The sequence below is a fragment of the Cryptotermes secundus genome, unplaced genomic scaffold (assembly GCF_002891405.2).
Source record: "Cryptotermes secundus unplaced genomic scaffold, Csec_1.0 scaffold184, whole genome shotgun sequence".
In the NCBI taxonomy this organism is placed as follows: Eukaryota; Metazoa; Arthropoda; class Insecta; order Blattodea; family Kalotermitidae; genus Cryptotermes; species Cryptotermes secundus.
In genome coordinates this window covers 1,120,660-1,141,921 of record NW_019725839.1, presented here as the reverse complement: position 1 = coordinate 1,141,921, position 21,262 = coordinate 1,120,660, and the positions used below count along the sequence as shown (strand labels likewise).

Here is a 21,262-nt window from a genome sequence, read left to right as displayed (position 1 = left end):
TGGCAGATTTTCCAAGTTTTGTGAGGAATTTGATGTTAGCACGTTGTTCTGCATTAGCACTCAGCATTATTCCGACGGAGCTCAGAAACACGATCCGCTTCTAACAATGGTCGCGGCCAGACTAACCGATGCACGTGAATGAAACTTTGTGTGACGGTAGAGGGAAGTCCAAGGGTCAATGCCCTACCCTCCTCTTCGTCAATGACGTGGCCGGAAATGAGTCATAAAAGTAATCCGGGTTCTTTATTGCCACACCTTGTACTGTGCTCTTAATGAAACAACTGGATCACACATTACAATGTCCATTCTACTAAGAACACAGGCTTGCTCTGGGTTCAAACCCAACTTCTCCTGAAGTGCCTGGAACATAATAAAAAATATATTTTTTGTAAGATTTGAGGCTTTCACGGCGGTGACTATGAAGAAAGCAGTCTTCTGGGATTTTTCACCGTGTATATGTGGTGTTAACCGACGTTTCGGAGGAACGTATCACCTCCATCTTCAGGGTAGAAGGAAAAATATAAGAAATCCGCAAGCGAAGAGACCGTGACTGCTTTTACTGGTTCTCACGGGCTCTTCACTTGCGGATTTCTTATATTTTTCCTTCTACCCTGAAGATGGAGGTGATACGTTCCTCCGAAACGTCGGTTAACACCACATATACACGGTGCCAAATCCCAGAAGACTGCTTTCTTAATATATTTTTTCTTCCTGAAAATAATTAAGTTAGAAAAAAAGTTGATCCTAGGAGAAACAATATGTTTCTATGCCATAATTTAGTTATGTATTGCATACAGGTCAGCATGGTAATGAAAGTTTGGGTTTTGCCAGAGGTGGGAATCTTGACTAGCTGAGAAGCTATTGGCTTGTTAAGATGGATCCTGCTCCTTGAGATTAGTATACATCGGTATGAAAGCTTTTTGCTGAACCCCAAAAATCCTACTCATGCTGCCACCAACATGTCCTTGAGAGAGAGAGCTTCATCAGTGCTGGACAGTGCCCTTGCTGCTTGCAGACACACAGAGAAACTGAAATTTGTCTGCTGTGCCTTAGAGACATGGAACTGCCATCAATAAGAGGAACACTGCAATTGCAGTGTGAACTGCCCCACAGAAGCTACTGCAGCCACTTACCATGTGCGTGGCAGTGATGGCCGTTATGTCTCTCCCATTAAACTTGTTTGCTTTATACACAGCCTGCTTGTCCCAGTCTGTCCAGTACACCCAGTCCTCAAATGTCGTTATGCTAAACGGATGCTGAAGTGCATCAGGAGAGTAAAGAACCACACGTCGCTCGCTGCCATCATAGTTGCAAGACGAGATCACGTTCAGTTTGGCATCCACCCAGTACACACGTTTCTTCACAAGATCAAGTGTGAGTCCATTAGGCCATTTCACTTCATATGAGACAATCGTCTGGCGATGCGATCCATCCATTCCAGCACGTTCAATCTTTGGTTCAGTGCCCCAATCAGTCCAGAACATCCACCTAGAATCATAAACATCTTTCAATAACGAATCCTCAAACTTTCCAAGATGTACAATGTGATATATTACATATAATTTGGATATCGGATATAGTCTCTTACTGTGAGACCCTGAAATCAAGAATTTCAGTTTCTAACTTAGTAGGACTTGTTTAACCTCACTCTCCATCATGGTACAGTACAGCAGTGCTTTCCAGTCTCTTTTGGTGTAAGACTCCTTTGGCATGAATACAAAAGCTTGAAGCCTCTCAAACTAGAGCTAACTTAAAATATGATTTAACAGTTATCTATTTTTGACATACTGACCAAGAAAGTCAGGAGGGACTGAACTTGAATGGGTGTGATACATCAGCTTCTGGTCTATTCTGACAATGTTAACATTACCATGCCAGTAAGGAGGCTGCTCTAAAGGCAGACAAAACTTGCAGCTTGGCAACCAGCCATTTATCAAGAGTCTGTTTTCATGGTAACTCGTTCCACATCCCGGGGCCCAACATTTTGACATGTCACAATATGTTGATGTCTCATCACTGGAATGTACATCGCAGGACAAAACTCTAATATCTAACCCATAAATTCTTTGAAAATGTGACAAAGTTCAAATACTTTGGAACAACACAAGCAAATCAAAATTGCAATCATAAAGAAATTAAAGCAGATTAAATTCAAGGAAAGCTTTCTGCCATTCAGTTCGAATATGAGGGAGGAGCCTTCAGAGATAAACACAGATTGTGGGTGCTCGACAGTAAGGTACTGGGAAGGGCGGAAGTGACATGAGGATGAAGAAAATTGCATAATGTTCACAATTTTTGCTCCTCACAAAGGGTATGAGATGGGCAGGACATATAGCATGCATGCATAGGCCAGACCAGAAGTGCAAACAGAATTTTCCTTGGGACACCCAAAGGAAGGAGACCACCAGAAAGACCCATGCATTGATAAGAAGATAACATTAAAATTTATCATAAAGAAATGGAATGGGAGGTTGTGCACTGGATTCATCTGGCCCCAGGATAGGATAGGATAGGTAGCATGCATTTATGAACGTGGTAATGAGACCTCTGGGTACCATAAAATGTTGGGGACATCTTTGGTAGATGAGCAAATATTAGCTTCACAAGAATGACCCAGCTCCATGAAGTTAGTTATCATTTAATTATATCAACATAATTTTTATTCACTTATTGCTTATTTAGGACTACAATTATTAATACAACATCTTTGTTACTGGACTATTTCACAGCAGCCTCAGTTACATTTTCATGGTCCCTGAGGGACCAGAGATCTTCACTTAAAGCATGAAAATGGACCCCAAACATCAGACAGTACATCGTAGCTAATGGAAATCGAGTACAGGCAAGTTCCCCTACAGTTGAGCACAGCTAGTTCATGTAAATGGGACAAGCAGGTTGACACTTATGGAATGGCAATGGGGATATAGGGGTACATGAATGGGCACACCACTGGTTCTGCCTGTTCACTTACCCATCAATGGGGTTGAGAGCAATGGCCCGTGGCTCCTCCAGACTGTCCTGTATCAGCACCTTCCTCATGCCACCTTCAAAGTTCGCAAGCTCTATCGTGTTCTTGCCCGTGTCCGTCCAGTATATGTGATTGTAGATCCAGTCCACTGCAAGCCCATCTGAAGTTGTCAGCTCGTCCTTAATCACAACTGTCCGTTCACTGCCTTCGTCAATTGGAGCTCTACAGAGAGAACACCCAAGTCACTCTCAGAGATGGCTCTGTCTGCTCTCTACGTCTGTCTGTCAGTCAGCTGTACACGATGCTCAGTGTAACACAGAAAGTTAATTATGAAAAACTAACTATTGGCTGTGCCCCATTTTAACACAGTAGCTAAGCACTTGCCTGAAGATATCAAGAAAGATTGTGACACACCTCAGTCATGAAACAGAGTATTTTTGCATCATCCTATGGAAATGATTCCATGTTCTGTTAAAAAGGTTCAGCAATGATTTCCAGGAATGCATTGCCTCCAACTTAAAGGATGAAGAGTAAAACCAAGCAACCAACCAGCAAGCAGCAACAACGGTCTAATAGATCATATGGCATAACATCAAAGAAGACAGCAGCACTGTTCTAAAATTTATTATTATGCACTGTATGCTTTGCACATTTTGGTGACATGCCTTAAGCTATCCAGTCACCATCCTCATGCCCCCTTAAAAAGCTGCTACTGTTATCGCACAGAAACCTCATGCAATGAGATGGTCTCTGAAATGTTGGGCACTGTCTCAGCACTGCCATGGCTGTTGAGGTTCCTACATTGTCTAGACAATCGGCCATCCGTCCTTTACCCCCAAGAATATTCCTGGTACTCATTTCTGTTAGAGGCTGAGTCGACCCCAGGGCCATAGTGCGGCTGGAAGGATGAGATCAACTGAAAAATCCAATGACCTAATCGGGACTTAAACCCTAGACCTTCCGGCTTTAGCATACAGCCTCGACCAACTATGCTACCGTGTGCTCTGTACATAGGATAGAAGATAAGAATAAAAGAATTTGCAAAGACAGTGAAAACATTCATCCACTGAAACCTGCCTGCCTGTCCCAAGATTTCTCCTAACACGTCTAGTTTTCGTGGCATATTAAAAGCATAAATATGGTATGTTGCCATTATTTGCATATAGCCTTTCTCATAGGTTAGACGATAAATACAAGCTGGATGATCACAGTTGAGTCTGATTTCTAATAGGGACAAGATGTTTTTCTCTTCTCTGTGTTGTCCAGACTGGCTCTGAGAGCCACACATCCCCCTTCCTACACAATGAGTACAGAGGGATGTTTCTCCAGAGACAACGTGGCAGGGGCATAAAGCTGACCACTCACCTCCATGTAGTCACGAGATTAAGAATTGGGGAGTTCGGCGTGGTGCCCAATTAAGGCCAGGGGTAAATTTACCTTTAGGGGAAAGTTTCTGTTAGTTGAAATTCAAGTTCACATGGACCTGCAACACGGGACACCAAATGCATGCTCAGACATTTCTGCAGAGCAAGACTTTTGAGGAATATTAGTCTCTTACTTGTAAACCTTCTGGTCACTGACATCACTCCAGAAAATCATGCCAGTTCTGAAGACAAAGTCCAGTGCTGTGGCACTCTTGGTGTCGTTCACAATCGCTGTCATCTCATGGTGATCCAGCGAGATCTTGCGGATGTCATGCCGACGAGCAAATAACAGTGATGCATGGCCCTCCATAGCTTTGCAACGTGTGTGGTCCCGTGGGTCCCGTAGGTATCCTTCAACACACTGGCATTTGAACGTACCTTTCTCATTGATGCATATCTGTGAGCAGGCACCCGGGGTCTCACATTCATCGACATCTGCAACCATGCAGAACAATAAGTTGTCAGAAATCGAAGGTCCAATATTATCCTAAATTATGCAGTCACCATCCAAGTTACACCTCTGAACAATCGTTAACATATGTGTCATGTACAAATCATAAAATTCCATGCTATATGACAGCTCTGTGTCCCTGTTACGTCCAGCCACTTTCCTGAGCATTCTTGTTATCATCTTATGCTCTTCCTTAAGATACAAGACCACATTTCACAGCTGAATGAAGTAACATATTTTGAGTTATTAAACTTACCAGTGCTCATGGTACTGATGCATCTCTCTACACTGTAGAACCATGATAGGTCATTCTAAGAAACTGTAAAATATGACAGACTCAACATACCGTCACAGGTGCGATTGTCCATAAGCTTGTAGCCAGGCAAGCAGTCACAATAGTAGCCACCAGGGGTGTCCACGCAGTGCTGAGAGCATCCGCCATTATTGTCTTTGCACTCGTCCTTGCCACAGCGATCACCCGGCTCATCCTCCCAGTTTGGACAGTCTGGCTTCGTGTCACACACCTTGCTCAGGGGAATGCAGATCCCACCCCCACACTCAAACTGTGTCTTTGGGTCGCACTTCGGTACTGGTGCCGCTGGATCAGTGGGACACAGTTTTGTTAAGTTACAGACACAGGAGCAGAACCCACAACACCACATTTCAGTCGAACAGTTACTTACTGCAGTTCTCCTCATCACTCTGGTCAGAACACTCTGCTTGGCCCGAGCAGTGCAGGTGCCCTGGGATGCAGACCATGTTCTTGCACTGAAACTGGTCTGGCCGGCACGTTACGTTATGGCATCGTGCTACACTTTCGTCACTTCCACCGGGGCAGTCCCTATCCCCATCACAAACCCAGGACTGGTGGATACAAGTAATACGGTCTTCACACTCAAATTCACGAGGCAGGCAGTGAGATGGATGCATTGGACGGTCCGAACAACCCTAGAAAACAACAACAGTCCATAATCACATCTTGTGCACTGCACGCCACTGATCAGTTTCAATCAGCGACACGCTGCTTCACAACACACCTCTTCATCTGAGCCATCAGGACAGTCGAGGTCACCATCACAGCGCCATCTTGATGTGATGCAGAAATTTTCTGAGCAGTTGAACTCGGAGTCTGGAGCACACGGGGTGTTTGGACAATCTTTCTCATCAGAGTTATCCCCGCAGTCGTCGTCCCGGTCGCACACCCAGCGCTTCTGTATGCACTTTCCATTGGTGCAAGTGAATTCATCCGAGCGACAGGTTTCATCTGGCCATGCACAAGGGAACACATACAAAAGCTGCTATGTATACTGTACACTACTACCTAACCACAGTTAGTGAAGTGAATTATAACAAACAGTAATAATGTTACTTGTAACAAAACTCCACTGAACCCACTCAGGTCAGTGGCATGCAACATTCTTTTGTTTTTGGAATAGGCACAAATACTTTATACAGATCTCATGCCTAGATTAATTTGGAAGAATTACTACATGAAAGACATAACAACAGATTTGTAAGATACATGGAACAGCTTAATGGAATTATAATGAACCCAAAGCACTTGATGCAGATGGCAAAAGAAATCAGCCAAAATAACATGCCCCATCTAGTGGGCAATCAAAGAAACATTTTACACTAAGTCTGAAGGAATATCATAATTAGCCAGTTTAAACAAAAATAATACCTGCTGGAAGTCACGGTCAATAATAAATAATATTATAACTTAATAAAGCACAGTCGTGACCTTGCACCATGAGACCTCCTTTTTCTGCAAGGTTAGCAATTCCACAGTAATAAAGAAGTGGGAATGGTTGCTAATTCATGGTTGTAAGTTCAAGAGCCCAATTTCTACCACAATGGAATTTGTAAACACGTGCCAAGATGGGACAAATGCATTGATGTATTTAGGGCATGTGTTGAAAAATAATGATAATTCAGCGAAATAAATGAGCTACATTTAGTATTTGTAAAGACCTCTCATTTAATTTGTATGGCCTGGGGAACATTCTTTTAATGCTAGTGGGGTGGGACTAAGTCCCTTGTACTGCGGCCACTTCTGGCCTATTGTACCAGCCCCAGATGATAGGCGAGTGTGATTGTGGAGCAATTGGTGGAATGAAGATTGCCAGGGGAAACCAAAGCACTCAGAGAAAACCTGCCCCAGCGCTACTTTATCCACCACAAATCCCACTTGACCAGACCCGGGATCGAACCCGGGCTGCCGTGGTGGGAAGCCAGCAGCTAACCGCTTGAGCTATGGCGCGGCCTTGGGGAACATTACTCTTATGTACTTTCCTTAAAACATGTAGTAGTCAAAACTCAAAAACAGATCATGTAAAAATAAACACGCAAATGATATTCAATAATATAAACAACTTGACATTAGTCTAGTAGAAATACATGAACATTCTACTTGTGACCTAAATCACACATAAAACCACAAAAGAAACATACAAGGCACAGACACAATTACAAAAGTTATATATGCACAAAACAACAGCTAAACTTGCTAAACAAATCACACAAACACAAACAAGAAAACAACGAATTATACAAACTCAAACATAAAAAACATAAAAAAAAACAAAAGCAAATCATTTGGTTACCTGTAATACTGCCTATCTTTGCAACATGTCTTGATATTTTCATTGTATACATACCTGACATCTACTGGTGAGATCTTTCCACCCATAAGCACCCATGCAAAGTACCCCTCTCCTTCCCAATCTCTGTTTACAGTGTTTCCAAAAATGACAGGCTATAAACTTAGGCAGAGTTTCTACCTTCTCTGTCCTTTAAGTCATCCATCTGCCAGACCTGAACCACTGCACAGTCTTAAATGAAATGACCCACATGGTACATCCACAGCATGTCTGCTTACTGCTTCTCTTACAGCCTCAGCAGTCGCTCAACCCACATGCTACATGCACAGCGTACCTGCCTGTAGCTTCAGCAGTCCCTCAACCCACATGCTACATGCACAGCGTGCCTGCCTGCAGCCTCAGCAGTCTCTCAACCCACACGCTACATGCACAGCGTGCCTGCCTTAGCTTCAGCAGTCCCTCAACCAACACACTACATGCACAGCATGCCTGCCTGTAGCTTCAGCAGTCCCTCAACCAACACACTACATGCACAGTGTGCCTGCCTGTAACTTCAGCAGTTTCTCAACCCACACGCTACATGCACAGCATGCCTGCCTGTAGTTTCAGCAGTCCCTCAACCCACACACTACATGAACAGTGTGTCTGCTTGCAGCCTCACCAGTCCCTCAACCCACATACTACATGCACAGTGTGCCTGCCTGTAGCTTCAGCAGTCTCTCAACCCACACGCTACATGCACAGCATGCCTGCCTGTAGCTTCAGCAGTCCCTCAACCCACATACTACATGCACAGTGTGTCTGCTTGCAGCATCAACAGTCCCTCAACCCACATGCTACTTGCACAGTGTGTTTCCTTACTGCATGCCTTCTCGTCTGATTCATCCGAGCAGTCCGGGTTGTCATCACACATCCAGGTGAGCGGCACACATTCGCCTGGCAAGGCACGACAAGTGAACTCTTCAGGACTGCACACCTTCTCCTCTGTAAGCAACACAACAACATGATACAATCTTACGTACACTGCGTGCAATTCCTCTCGTCCGACTTCTCGAGGCAGTCTGTCTGTCTGTCACACACCCATGCTTGTGGTATACACACGCCCGCAGAACACTGGAACTCCCCTGCCCTGCACGGCCTGGCCTCTGTGGTTCAAACAGAAATAAGGCCACTGTAAATATTGTGATGAACCTTCGGCTTTTATAGAAGCCTGAAGTGTTCTGACCAGGTAAATATATGTCAACTGTTCAAGGAACACCTTGTCCCTGCAGTCGAAGGCCAAACGAACTGCATTAACTCTGATTCATTCAATATGTTTCACATGTCTTGCACCAGGCTTATGAAAGGGCAACAATGCAAAGAAATTACTCATTCATGAAGTGAGGCTGAATAAACTACCGACTTTAATCAAACCCAGTAGTGGGAGAAGAAGCAGTCTCTTCTCAAGCAATACGTATATGTAGGTTACAGCAGTACACAGAGGTATGCGAAACCCCATGCCCAAGGACCCCACGGGGGACGATCCCCAGGTGGTGACTGGTACAAGCTCCAGCTTATTTTCCTTCTTCTTCGGGACAAGTTGAGTGGGCACAAGACAAAGCTATCCTATTCTCCACCAGGAACTGAACAAATTTTTACTGGAATGGTAATGTTAGTGACTGTGGTGACCATAGCTAACTGAGAAACAGGAAGTGCATGACTGCGAGCAGAAGCAAAGGGAAGCACATCAACTGTATCATTCAAAACTGGCATGATTTGTTTCAACCTGTTTATACATCAGAAAAATAAAATTTACACAGCTTTCTTTCATATTTTAATTTCTGTAAAGAAAAGATAATTGTGAAGGAAACCCAGAGGGAAGCACCTGGTGCAGAAGGAACACATGCAATGTGTTCTACAATCGAGGGAAGCATCTGGTGCAGAAGGAACACATGCAATATTTTCTACAATTGAGGGAAGCATCTGGTGCAGAATGAACACGTGCAATGTGTTCTACAATCGAGGGAAACATCTGGTGCAGAAGGAACACATGCAATATTTTCTACAATTGAGGGAAGCATCTGGTGCAGAAGGAACACGTGCAATGTGTTCTACAATCGAGGGAAACATCTGGTGCAGAAGGAACACATGCAATATTTTCTACAATTGAGGGAAGCATCTGGTGCAGAAGGAACACGTGCAATGTGTTCTACAATCGAGGGAAGCATCTGGTGCAGAAGGAACACATGCAATATTTTCTACAATTGAGGGAAGCATCTGGTGCAGAAGGAACACATGCAATATGTTCTCCAATTGAGGGAAGCATCTGGTGCAGAATGAACACGTGCAATGTGTTCTACAATTGAGGGAAGCATCTGGTGCAGAATGAACACATGCAATGTGTTCTACAATTAAGTATGTAAAGTACAGTGGGAACTATATGAACTACCCGCTTTAACATTGAAAAACTCTGAATTTTCTGTGTGATTCTCATAGGAAACATTGACTGTTTCCTTAAACAGCATTAACAGGCTGGTCGTGGTTATGGAGACGCAGTGTTTCCTGTGATGTACGAACTGAATTTTTACACATTATTTACATGAATTTCAGGCGTCAAAGGAACAATGTCTCATATATCTGACCAGATGCAATTTCACACTCCAAAGCAGTTTTCACCAATGAGCAAATGTGCAACTTAAGCTAACCAGTGGCAAGATAATCATGCAAAGAGCCTTCTGCTATGAAGCTGTTCCGTGATTTCTGAGCTTGATACATCACCATGATGCACAAACGTGTGGTCTTATTTTGTGACGTAAAATTTTGGAACCTCAAGTTCATGTACATAACAAACTCACTTCACGGAGCTGAGTACTTGCTGAGAACCTAACAAGTGCTGACCCTCTCAAGAAATTCCCTGCACTTTAAGCAACCTGAATATTCTTTGTCATGTTCAAAAGAGCCTCCACCTGTCCCTATACTCAGCCAGACAAATTGAGTCGACATCCTCTGATCCCGATTCTTTGAGATCTATTCTAATAATATCCCGTCCCATCAGTACCTACTGCAGTAGGCAATCACTGACCTTGGAAACCGATAAATTGAAAGGAAAATCAGTTTCTCTCGAGATGGTTACCATGAAGGTCCCCCCCCCCCGGCCTCCAGAAAATCCTGCGTCATTTAACATCTCTTCGCCTATGACTACATGTCCCAATTGGTTCCTTTCCTTCGGGATTTTCCGGTTAAAAGGACATAAACATGTCTGCCTTCCCCTCACCCGCCCAGCCCTCGACTCACGCATCCTGCCATTGAGGGCTTCGCTGCCCCGACACTGAGAAGCGGCTGTGATACGAAAAAGAAGTTGCGCCTTATTAAATCATCTTGATAACAAACACGATACTTTATCGCTTTGACGTCATCGACAGATATCAATAATTTCGCATGATGGCTCTGGGCTGTTTCACGAAGTTACGACACAGAACACAGGGGGACCCAAACTACTCAAAACTGTGAAGCCCAGAATGAGAGGAGTGACAACTTCAGGCCCTCCAGAACCAACACGTATCGCGGTTCTTCTAAGGCACAATCACTCCCGAAATAGGCCTAACCTTTACAGTTGATGAAGCGCCACTAAGCAAACCAACTTGCCTCACGCGTTCCTTTATCTACCCGTCTGTAAATACGATTACATAACCCACTGCAAAGACACAAACGGCGCCTCGTATCAGGTGGCACTTTGACCCTATGAGGAGTAACTGCAAGGATGTCACATGGGACACTTGGAGGATGAAACTCAGTGTCCCGAGTTCGAACACCGTGCCAACATTTAACAAGACACGCAGTTGTAACTCGCGGTGGAACCAAACTGTACATCCCAAATTACTCAAACAGCAGTAACTTCAGTTTCACAAAGGAACTGCAACGTAAATTCCCAATTATGTTGCCACTGGCCAACTTGCTAGCTGTAGCAGGGACGTTTCGGAAGGCCCCGGCTCCCAGCTATCATTACTGGAGTTATTCATAAATGGACTCAGACCCTTCAGGCAAATGCCGGGATAGTACACACTGTAGTACCAGATTATACGGTGTAACATCTCACATGACAGCACTCCTCAAATAAACCAACAGCTGGGCAGATTTGGTCTTGCTGTCGTGTGATTCAACTTCCTGCGATTTCATTTCACAGAGTAAAAAATAACCCATAACAGGGAGGACTTGACCGTGCCGTGTTCAGCTGTCCACATGAAACGCTACCGAGTGCTCTGATTTTGGTTCGTACCGGCTCTACATAGCCCTTACGGTACACGGGTTTGCATTTGCAACAAGGGTTAGATCTCAAGGCACTGGGGGCACACTGAAACAAACAGAGGTACACTAAGTCTACAGCATCTCTGATGGACAGCCATAATCAGGTAGTGACGTCGACGGCGCGTCATCATTACAGTTACCAAATTCAGTCTCTACAACTACGGGAGTTCCGGAGATCTCGACTCTTCTTCCGACACGTCCCCCCAGAATGTTCCAGACGCAGGGGTCCTGCAGAGAGGTCGGTACTTACGGCAAACTGTTGCTACTTCGTCACTGCCATCAATGCAGTCCTTCTCATTGTCGCACTGCCAGTGGACAGGGATACATCTTCCGTTGGCACATCTGAATTCTGCGTCGGAGCACGTCCGGCTCACTGCAACAACATACAACGTGACAACACTGTACTTACAGTGGCGTGCAGACAGCATGGGGCAGGCGGGCAAAACACATACACACACACACACCTTTCTCACTACAGCACCAAGGGACAGTAGAGCCCGTGTCCTGTATTGTACGCAAAGTTAAGGCACAGTTGTCTATGTACTTAATTAAGCACCAAGCCATTAAGACGTATGGAGGAGTCGAGGTATACCTCCACCATTCTTAACCCCTGCGCTAATAAGATAAGTGGTCACTAGATAGAAGGCTGCGTGGGCTCCAGAGCCCATCTTGACGCGGATCTTTCCCTTACCGGGAAATAAACCCAGAGACATCGGTAGTCCAGCACACAGCCTAGTCCACATATTATAGACCGAATGAGGTCCAAAAAGAAGTCCGAACCCGCTATCCAAGAATAAGTAGTGGGGATGTATGCAGTTGCATGCGCAGAAGAGTGACATGGCCTTATGTTGGCAATGTAAGCGGAGCAGCGCTCAGGGACTAACTTCAAAATTGCGAAGTTAGAGAGACCCAAACTTCTGTTCTATGCAGCAACCTGCAAAGCATGCAAAATAAAACTTATTACAACATGAGAAATTCCCCTCCAAATCCCAAGGGAAACAAGCTGTGTGTACCGTCACCTGTAACATTTACAAAACTCCGCATTTTTCGCCACACAGGGCGGGTATTCGTGTGTTTCCCTACTAACAACTGCTTGGTCGCTGTTATGGAAACGAAGTGTTCTCTGTGAGGAAAGAACTGAATTCTATACATTATTTGTATGAACTTCGGGCTGCAGAGACAGCAAAATTTGGAGAACGAGACCCAACAAGATCTGAAACCAAAAATTACTGTGCTGGCGAAGGCCATCAGCAAACTACTTCTCAGCCTGTAAAGGATTTCTGATGTCACAGAACTAACGTCATTCCTGGTGTAACAATCGCCTGCAGGACTATTGCCGTGTGGGCCTTATCCTGTTCGGTACGCATTTGTGTATCTGCAACTCTGCAGATTACGTTACGTGCTGGCCACCGGGCCACTGAGAGGGTGAAATCAATACGTACCCTTTCACTTGCTCGTCACTGCGACAGAAGCAATGTCAACAGAGAAGCGAGCCAATATTTTTATTGCTATCTTGTGCAGTGACGTGCGTGCATATGGTGCAGTTATTTATATAAGACGTAAGTACGAGAAACTCACACCTACACGCCACTGATATCTTGAGAACCGAATAACAGCAAATCACTACATGGATGGTCCTGAGGTTCTCACAGCGGTGGTTATGAAGAGTTCTACCTTCTGGGATATACCGCCGTGTAGTCTATTGAATCAATCGACGTTTCACCGGAACATCTTGCCTCCATCTTCAGGGTCGAAATGTAAGCAAAACAAGAAATTAGCACGAATCAGACAGCAAGAAAATTGATGAATGCTTCAGTGTACACATGCACACCATGCTTCATCTTCATCCACGGTGCAGAACAGCCCTTTCTGAGCCACAGGCTTCCCGCCAGATCGCATCAGGTTTTCACTTCTTTGCATTTCGCGACAAAGATCTTTTTTACGGAGCAAGGTCCTAGGCCTTGCGCCGAACCCACAACCTGGAAGATCAGGTCTATATATTTATGTCCCCTAGTGACAGGGTACACAAGAGTTCCCTTTTCGTCGCCTTCTGCGACTCGCTGGGCTACCTACGGTGGAGGAATTCTAACCCGCCTCCACGCGGGGATTCACACACATATACATCGCAAAGCCGTGCACTCTGCCGTCTTCCTGTATTTTATACTTTTATCGTTTGACTATATGTTACTAAAAGGCCGTGGAGGCCCACAGGGTTGTGAGACGTCGAGGCTCTCACATTTTCTAGACAATCGGCTCACAGATGGAGGTGAGGTTTGTCAGCCTTATGCGCCGGCCGCCCTTTACTCTCAGGAAGATTCTTGGTACTCATTTCTGTTAGAGGTTGAGTCGAGCCCAGGGCCACAGTGCGGCTGGAAGGATCAGGTCAACTGAAAAATCCAATGACCTGATGGGGAATCAGGCCCGCGACCTTCGGCTTGTAGCACAGGGGTTCAACCAACTACACTACCGCGCGCACTTATCTCACAAGAACCCCCCCCCACCGGCCTCCGAGAATCAAAAAACTACAGAGAGGCCAGTGCAAACTTGTGGAACCCTGGATCCATGTTCAGTGAGGCAGAAGAGGGAACAGAACAGTTCCGACATTGTACAACCTGGCGATGATCACAATAGCATGGACGTTTAAGCCGTGTAAGACTACTTTTCCTTATCGTCCGAGAGCATTTAGAAACAGAAGAATACGCCTCTAAACATACTGTGACGTATTGCGCTATGGAGGACATCCCCTCCCCGGCCAGCGGTGACGTAACAACATTGGGCGCTGTCGCTACTACGGTAACAGGCCAGTCAACACTCCGCCCCCCGCGGCGACGTAGCGGGGGATGCCGCGGTTGCTATGCAGCAGTAAACAACTCTCGACAGCGTCGCCCAGCAACACCTGTAAACACGGCGACTAGGCAACAAGGAAGCGAGGCGTTTTCCCGTTGTCCGGCTGAGGGTTTATAAGAGAACTACACTGCCTTCAATACGGCGTAAAGTTATTTGTCACTTTATGCACCCAACACGTGACAATACGTTTAGGTTACATTATTAATATTCGGTATTTGTACTTCCTTCTCTTCTTCGTGTTTTCTTTTTTATTGAAATCCATGGGAGGGAGGGCAGATGCTTGCGCCCCCCCCCCCCGGCGGGGATCAAGAAGACTGTTATGATTCCTGAACGATGGGCTACACACACGACGCGTGCAGGGAAGATGCGAGAAGTGCTAATGGCATATTTATGCCAGGATTTGGTGGCAGCAGTAAGATGCCCCCCCCCCCACTTCCCTCTCGGCTGCAACCAACGTAGCAGCCGTCACCTCTCGATTTTCTGACATCGACTTCAATTTAAACTCAATCCGGCGAACTAAATTGGAAGGCGCGGCTAATGAAGTGATACTGTCTGCAGTTAATTACAGTGCTACCAACCTTCGCCGTCTTCACAGAAGGAGCACAAACTTCATACAAAAGAGCGCACTTGTAACACAATAAAGCGATCGCTGTCCCAGTAGTCCCCCCCCCCCTTCGTGTCTTGACGTCACAAACGTAAGGCTCAGACGCACCACCGGGTCAACTACCTTTCAGTTCCCTGCTCATTTTCATTAGGAAGGCATTTCTGAAAGATGGCGCTAACAGCAAGTGCATTAATCTGGCTCGGGAAAATGTCCGATGGCCAACTCCTCATGAACACGATGTATTTGCGCGTTCCGAAAGTTACAGTAACACGACATTTTCGTGATTTTCCTCAGTTCCTTCAGGTAAATCCCGAGATAATACTCAGATTAGGCCATGACCGCTTTCTGCCTCTTCCTTCTAAATCCCTTACAATTCACCAATTATCGTGTCATCCGACGCTGTACAGTCTAAATCAGTGGCTCTCAACTTGTGGGCCGTGTGTGTGTGTGTACTTCCACAAACTCTCCAAATGGACATCCGTGACAAAACTGCTTTCTGTGCTATAACACTTTTATATCTCCATACAATAAATAAATATTTTAGAAATACGTGTACTTCTATTACAAATTCCGGTTGCAGTGCGAAAAAACAAAACGAATGTCCCGCGCGACCCCGAGCCCCCAGTAACTTGAGAACCGCTGCGCTAGACGCTGACAGCGTCATGACGGCCCACACGGGCGCGCGCCCGCGGCCCACCGCCCTGAAACTTCTACACATGAAAATGGGAAATACATCCCCGCTTGTCGTATCCTATCGTCTCGTGGCGCCACTAACCGCGGCAACAGCGCTCAACTTCTGACAACCGCAACGCGTACAAGTTGCTCACATTCCGGTATCAGTGGCGTGCTGCCCACATGGCACTATCAATGAGAGAAAGTTTTGACGGCTTTCTCACCGCCATCTGTGAAACGAGTGTCTAGAAAATGTGGGAGCCTCGGCGTCTCACAACCCTATCGGCCTCCACGGCCTGTTACAGGTATAGCTTTACTTTTCGAGGAAATCAGTGACCAGAGTGGCTCTCGGACACTGCTGCTACGTTTCGTGTACAAATGGAAAGGTTCCGAATGAAACACGCGCCAGGGTTTCTTCATATTCCAGTGTGCAGAAGCGGCACTAAGCAACTTCTGAAATCCCTGACCATGACTGAGCGACACGTGAGGATAGGAGGAAGTGGCCGGCGCTCTGTGTCACACGGCCAGTCAGATCAATACACCACAATCTAATGCGGACAAGCAGAAGACGAGCGCTCTGACGCCTGTCGCCTTTGACAGCTACGGATGCAGCTTAACACCATGTGTGCATGGTTTGCATAGCGGGAGGCTCGAAGTTCGAATCTCGGCCGGGCTGCAGATTACTCTAACGGTCATCCTGGAGCCGCTCCGGTCTCTGCAAGGAACGCGAGGACAGCACTTCGATATAGGCCAAGGCCAGCCCGTTCCCTATCTGACCTATTCTTAGTCACTCGTTTTAAGCAACCAGTTTAATGACGTCTTGAGAAGCGCACACAAGTCACAGTCACTGGGTCAAGAGGTCACGCAGCATTACATAACGACAGTTCTGCGCCTTGGGCACAGATCACGGCACGTTTGAGCAAGAGTGGAGTTAGTAACAAGCAGGAAGCTGCCTGCCTCTTGCTTGGCTTAGTCTTTGAACCTGCCGAGGGAGACTGCACGATCCTCCGAAAAGTCGCTAACTTCTACTGGACTATACGAAGTAACATCCCAGAAGTGTACATAAAGGAACCTTCAATGTGTAACTGGACACTTGTCGATGTGTTGGCTCATGCAGCCCAATAAAAAAAAACACGTTAACCGCTGTCACGTAATCAGCTCTCAAAAGCAAACAGTTGCTCGTCGGCTTTCCATACGGCGGTGCTCGAACCTTGAACATCCGGTTCGACACGGACCAGTTGCCACTTCCCAGAAACACGGAGGCCAATGACCGATGCACAAGCGCAACCACTGCTGTCTGCACTTTGCATGGACGGTCTCCAGGCCAGGACCTCCCAACTGCGCCTGCCATGTAAGCACTCCCGTTGGCGGCACAAACGGACATGCACAGAGAGCACTGCGTTCGGTTGCTTTATGCTGTATACACATATGTATCTCTGTGTTCAGTATGGAAATGCACGAACACTGAACAACAAAAGGGTGCAATGAAAGTTCAACATTTCGTGCTTGCAGTGACGGAAAGCGTTTGAAACGTTCTCTGAACAATGTGGCAATGGGGTGGACCTTCCCCGAGTACTTCTGTTTCCCCTGCCAATTCTCATTCCAAGAACTGCTCCGCACGCATCCACCATCCTATCAAAGCTAGACAGGCCGCTACTTCGCACAAGCGGACACACATCGACACGGGAAGCTGAAAGACTAGAAATCTTCCGTACATCGGCCCGTACAAAGCGGAAAAAACTCAACGAAAGAGGAAAGAAGACGACGAGGAAGGAGAAGAAAAGAAAAGGAGACGCCGCATGTCCCACGCTCACGAAGTTCTCGAGACCCGAAAATAACTCAGTGAGGTCAAATAAATCACCGTGTCACCCGTGTTCTTCAATTGTAATCAAACTGAGGTCAGCAGTTCGCCTGGGAACAAGTCAGGACTGCCAACCCAACGGAATCCAGCCGCAATGTTGTCGTGAACACTGCTTTCCAAATACGCGTTTCGTAATTTTGTGGTGTAACTTGTCTTTACTGCACGGTGGTAACTATAAGCACCGCCTGCACACAGTGTATGTATGTTTTCGTTTGATTCTCACAGCTTCCCTTGAACAGTTGAGCTTTGTTTTCTGTAACTATTAGTGAGATGGGCTTCAGGCCTCAGGGCCCACAAGGAGAGCCCCGAGGGGGCTCTCTGAAGACTGCGCCCAGTACACCGACGCACGACCTCAATGCCACATTTCGGCGCAGTTCTCAACCCGCGTCACTCTTCTTCCTACTTCCGGGCCGCAGCAAGGACGCGACCTCGGGGTTACCGGGCCGGCCGACAGCCTTGTCCTCCGTACTCTGACCACTTGACACGCGCTGGCGCTACTACGCATGCGCCTGCTGCTTTGTTTACAAACACTCAATGCGTGTCTGACCCTTGCTAGCTGAATGTCTATTCCACGGCGCCGTTCCAAGTGCTGAGGTCGTGTGGGGCCAAGTGATGGTCCAGTGAACAGTGCTGCCTCGACAACTGAAGAGACTAAGGAAAACCACGACTGCGTAATCGCAGAACATGTAGATCGATACTTTCCACTCTGGATGTATCCATGTCATCACATGCCTCCTCCCCACCGCACAAATCTTGCATATCGACAGGTCCGCAGTTCAAACCCCCGAATCTCATTGCCAGTCGCTCATCTATTCAAGAAATTCTGCGTCTTTTACGGAACCAGAACTTTCACTACCGTGATCACAAGAGCCCGCCACTGATCCCTGCCCACTGATTATCCACTCAACATCCTCATACAATATTCTTATCATTAGTATGCTCTCGTCTGCGCGTACGTTTCCGAGGCACTGATTATCTTAAGGTTTTATCCCATGCGTGCTACACGTGTCGTCCGTCGCATCTCCCTTAATCTAATAATGATCCTACGAAGTATGCAACCGCGCAGTACACAATTGTCCGCACCTTCAGTACCCTGCTCTGAAACGTCTGCGGCGTCCGTCGCCACTGCAGACGTTTCGCGCTGTTTCGCTGCGCGGCTTCGTATTACCGCTTCGAATTCCATCAGTCATCATATATATGTGGCCGTTACCTGATTTCTTCGGGTGACTGCCCCGCGAGGTAGCTCAGCCCCTCTTCATAATCTTCAGCATTCAAATGCGGTAAAATAAGCTGACGCGAAAACTGACCAGACAACATGAAAACCAAATTATTTTTTACAAGGCTCACATTGGGTCCATGCCAAATTATTTCGCAGAAGAGCCTGGTGAAAACCTCGAGCACAAACCGAACGCGGGACCACTACAGAGGACATACAGAATGTTCCTCGCACAACTGAATCTAGCCCACCACACGCTGGCCCTTCGTTCGGAACAGTGCAACTATGTACGGTCTGCTCACACCGCGCATTCAGCCTGTTTCGTGTGATTCTCAGCAACCGGTTGGCGCCGCGGCGTCACTTCTGTGAAATATGAACTGAACTGTAAATATTATTTACATGAGAGCAGATGTTGAGTTGGTGCCCAAATTCCACGTTGGACTCCATGCGTATAACGTAGCCCTATTAATTGTCATATGAATATCTGACCCTGCTCACTTTCTTTATTCTACGGACAGCGAAGTCCACTTCCCACCGCTTTACCCTCTCCACAACACACCTGTACCAGGACAAGCGGGGTCTGCGAAACTTCACAGTCGGAAATCGTTCAACCCCCCCACCCCCCGCAAAAAAAATGTAGTGTCAGATTACATGGCGTTGAATGGCAGGATGACTGGTGAAAGGGTCGTGGCCTACTCAAGGTAGTATACAGGCATGTGAGTGGAAGCACTGCGTAAAACTATGGAAAAAATCAGTAAGGACAGACGGTGTCCAGGTCTCGAGATTCGAACTCAGCACCTTCCGACTATATGTCACAGCGTTACCGCTATGAAAACCTACTCGGTACATGTAGTGCCTCTCATGCCGCCCTCCCATTTCCTCTTCTCGCGTTCTTCTTCAGGTACAGTCAACAGACATTAAAGTCGCTCAAATATGGTAACGAAAACACAGAAGCAGGATTGTGAACTCTCTCACAACACAGCAGAGGTCACGGGGCTGTGCTCAAGGGTTCCAGTGATGGGGAATGCGACGGTAATCGTCAGAAGCATTGGTAACAACCATCACCAGATAGCAACTGAAACACGCACGGGGCCTCGAGATCTGAGCCTCGGTGGGTCAGGTAAATTGCTGCTGGTCCTCGCCAGCAGTCATTCTCGATTCCGAATCCCGCGGGACTTACGGCCCCAATTTTCTATCTCACGACCCTGGGAGCAGAGCAATTTGAGATCCAGTCCGTACCTCACAGGAAACATTACGTCTCCACTACAAAGCCCAGCCGGTTACTGCTGTTTAGGGAAAGTCTCCGTAGTGTGTGGGCACAATGCGGGGGGTTTTAATGTTACATAGTAACCAGTGTGCTCTCAGCGGCCGAAGTGGCCCTGTGTGAGCCAGGCTCAGCACGTGCAGTCTCGCCCAAAGGTGGAAAGTAGAAAGTTGCATGAGGGAGCTCACGTCATGGAGCAGAGACCTTAAAAAGCTAACAGTCACTCGGCAAGCCAAGAAATTTCCCGTCATTACTATGTTCACAACAGCCCGCCACTGGATCCTTTCGCATTTATTTTACGGTCCATTTTAACATTATCCTCCTGCCTATGCCGCAGATACGCCCAAGTGGTCGCTTTCCTAGCATACCTAAATCCCTCCCCCCTTCCGTGATGGAAGCCCGATGTTCATGACCGCGTCACAAAAGCCCACTCACACACACTCACACACTCAGTCGGCCCGCCTACCATTCCGCGCCAGCAGGTGATAGTCCGACTGGCTGTCGCCAGGAAGCGCCAGCATCGCGACGACGCCACTGCAGAGCGCCACAACCACTGCGACGATGGCGTGCGCTGTCCCCATGCTCACAGCACTACTGAGCGCGCACTGGGCCCGCTTCACTTTAAAAGCGGCGGTTGTTGCATCATCCACTCGGACTCCAGGGGGTGGGGGGCAGTGTCCGGCTCGGTCAGCCGTGGCCTGTTTTACAGCACTATGCAAATACTCAAAGTGCCGATTCTGGGCCTAAATATGAAGCGAGAGCCCTGATGGTGTTCTGGCCGAATTTCGATTTTGGCCTCCTTTTTGCGCTTCGGCAATGCAATGAACGTCAACTTGCGCTGTTGCAACTTTCGCGTGCGTAGGTAGTGATGTAATGTTTCGCGCGATTCGTCTCCATCTTGCCCCCGTGCTGGCATGGACCCTACGACCCGCACACGGACAGACGATACAAAGGGGAATCATCTGTCTCGCATATTCACCCCCGCTCACCCCCGCCGCTACCTTCAAACGGTACACACAGCTTCACACAGACAGGTACGCGGAAACTACTACGGCGTGTTAACGACAC

At 47.0% G+C, this 21,262-nt stretch overlaps 1 protein-coding gene across 5 annotated transcripts in view; it reads right to left on the bottom strand.

The window, feature by feature from the left end:
* The window catches only part of LOC111863570 (very low-density lipoprotein receptor), a 116,799-nt gene that overhangs the window by 20,264 nt on the left and 75,273 nt on the right, over positions 1–21,262 (bottom strand). For 3 of the 5 annotated variants that reach the window (XM_023849999.2, XM_023850001.2, XM_023850002.2), the window contains exons 3-10: positions 11,981–12,103; positions 8,308–8,430; positions 5,881–6,107; positions 5,527–5,791; positions 5,190–5,441; positions 4,527–4,827; positions 2,972–3,190; positions 1,134–1,488 (exon numbers count right to left, since the gene is read on the bottom strand). In XM_023849999.2, the coding sequence (XP_023705767.1) occupies positions 1,134–1,488; positions 2,972–3,190; positions 4,527–4,827; positions 5,190–5,441; positions 5,527–5,791; positions 5,881–6,107; positions 8,308–8,430; positions 11,981–12,103 (1,865 nt within the window). Of the gene's footprint in view, positions 1–1,133; positions 1,489–2,971; positions 3,191–4,526; positions 4,828–5,189; positions 5,442–5,526; positions 5,792–5,880; positions 6,108–8,307; positions 8,431–8,468; positions 8,592–11,980; positions 12,104–20,660; positions 20,777–21,262 lie in introns of those variants that run through there. The other 2 variants (XM_023850003.2, XM_023850000.2) reach the window with 2 other exon arrangements.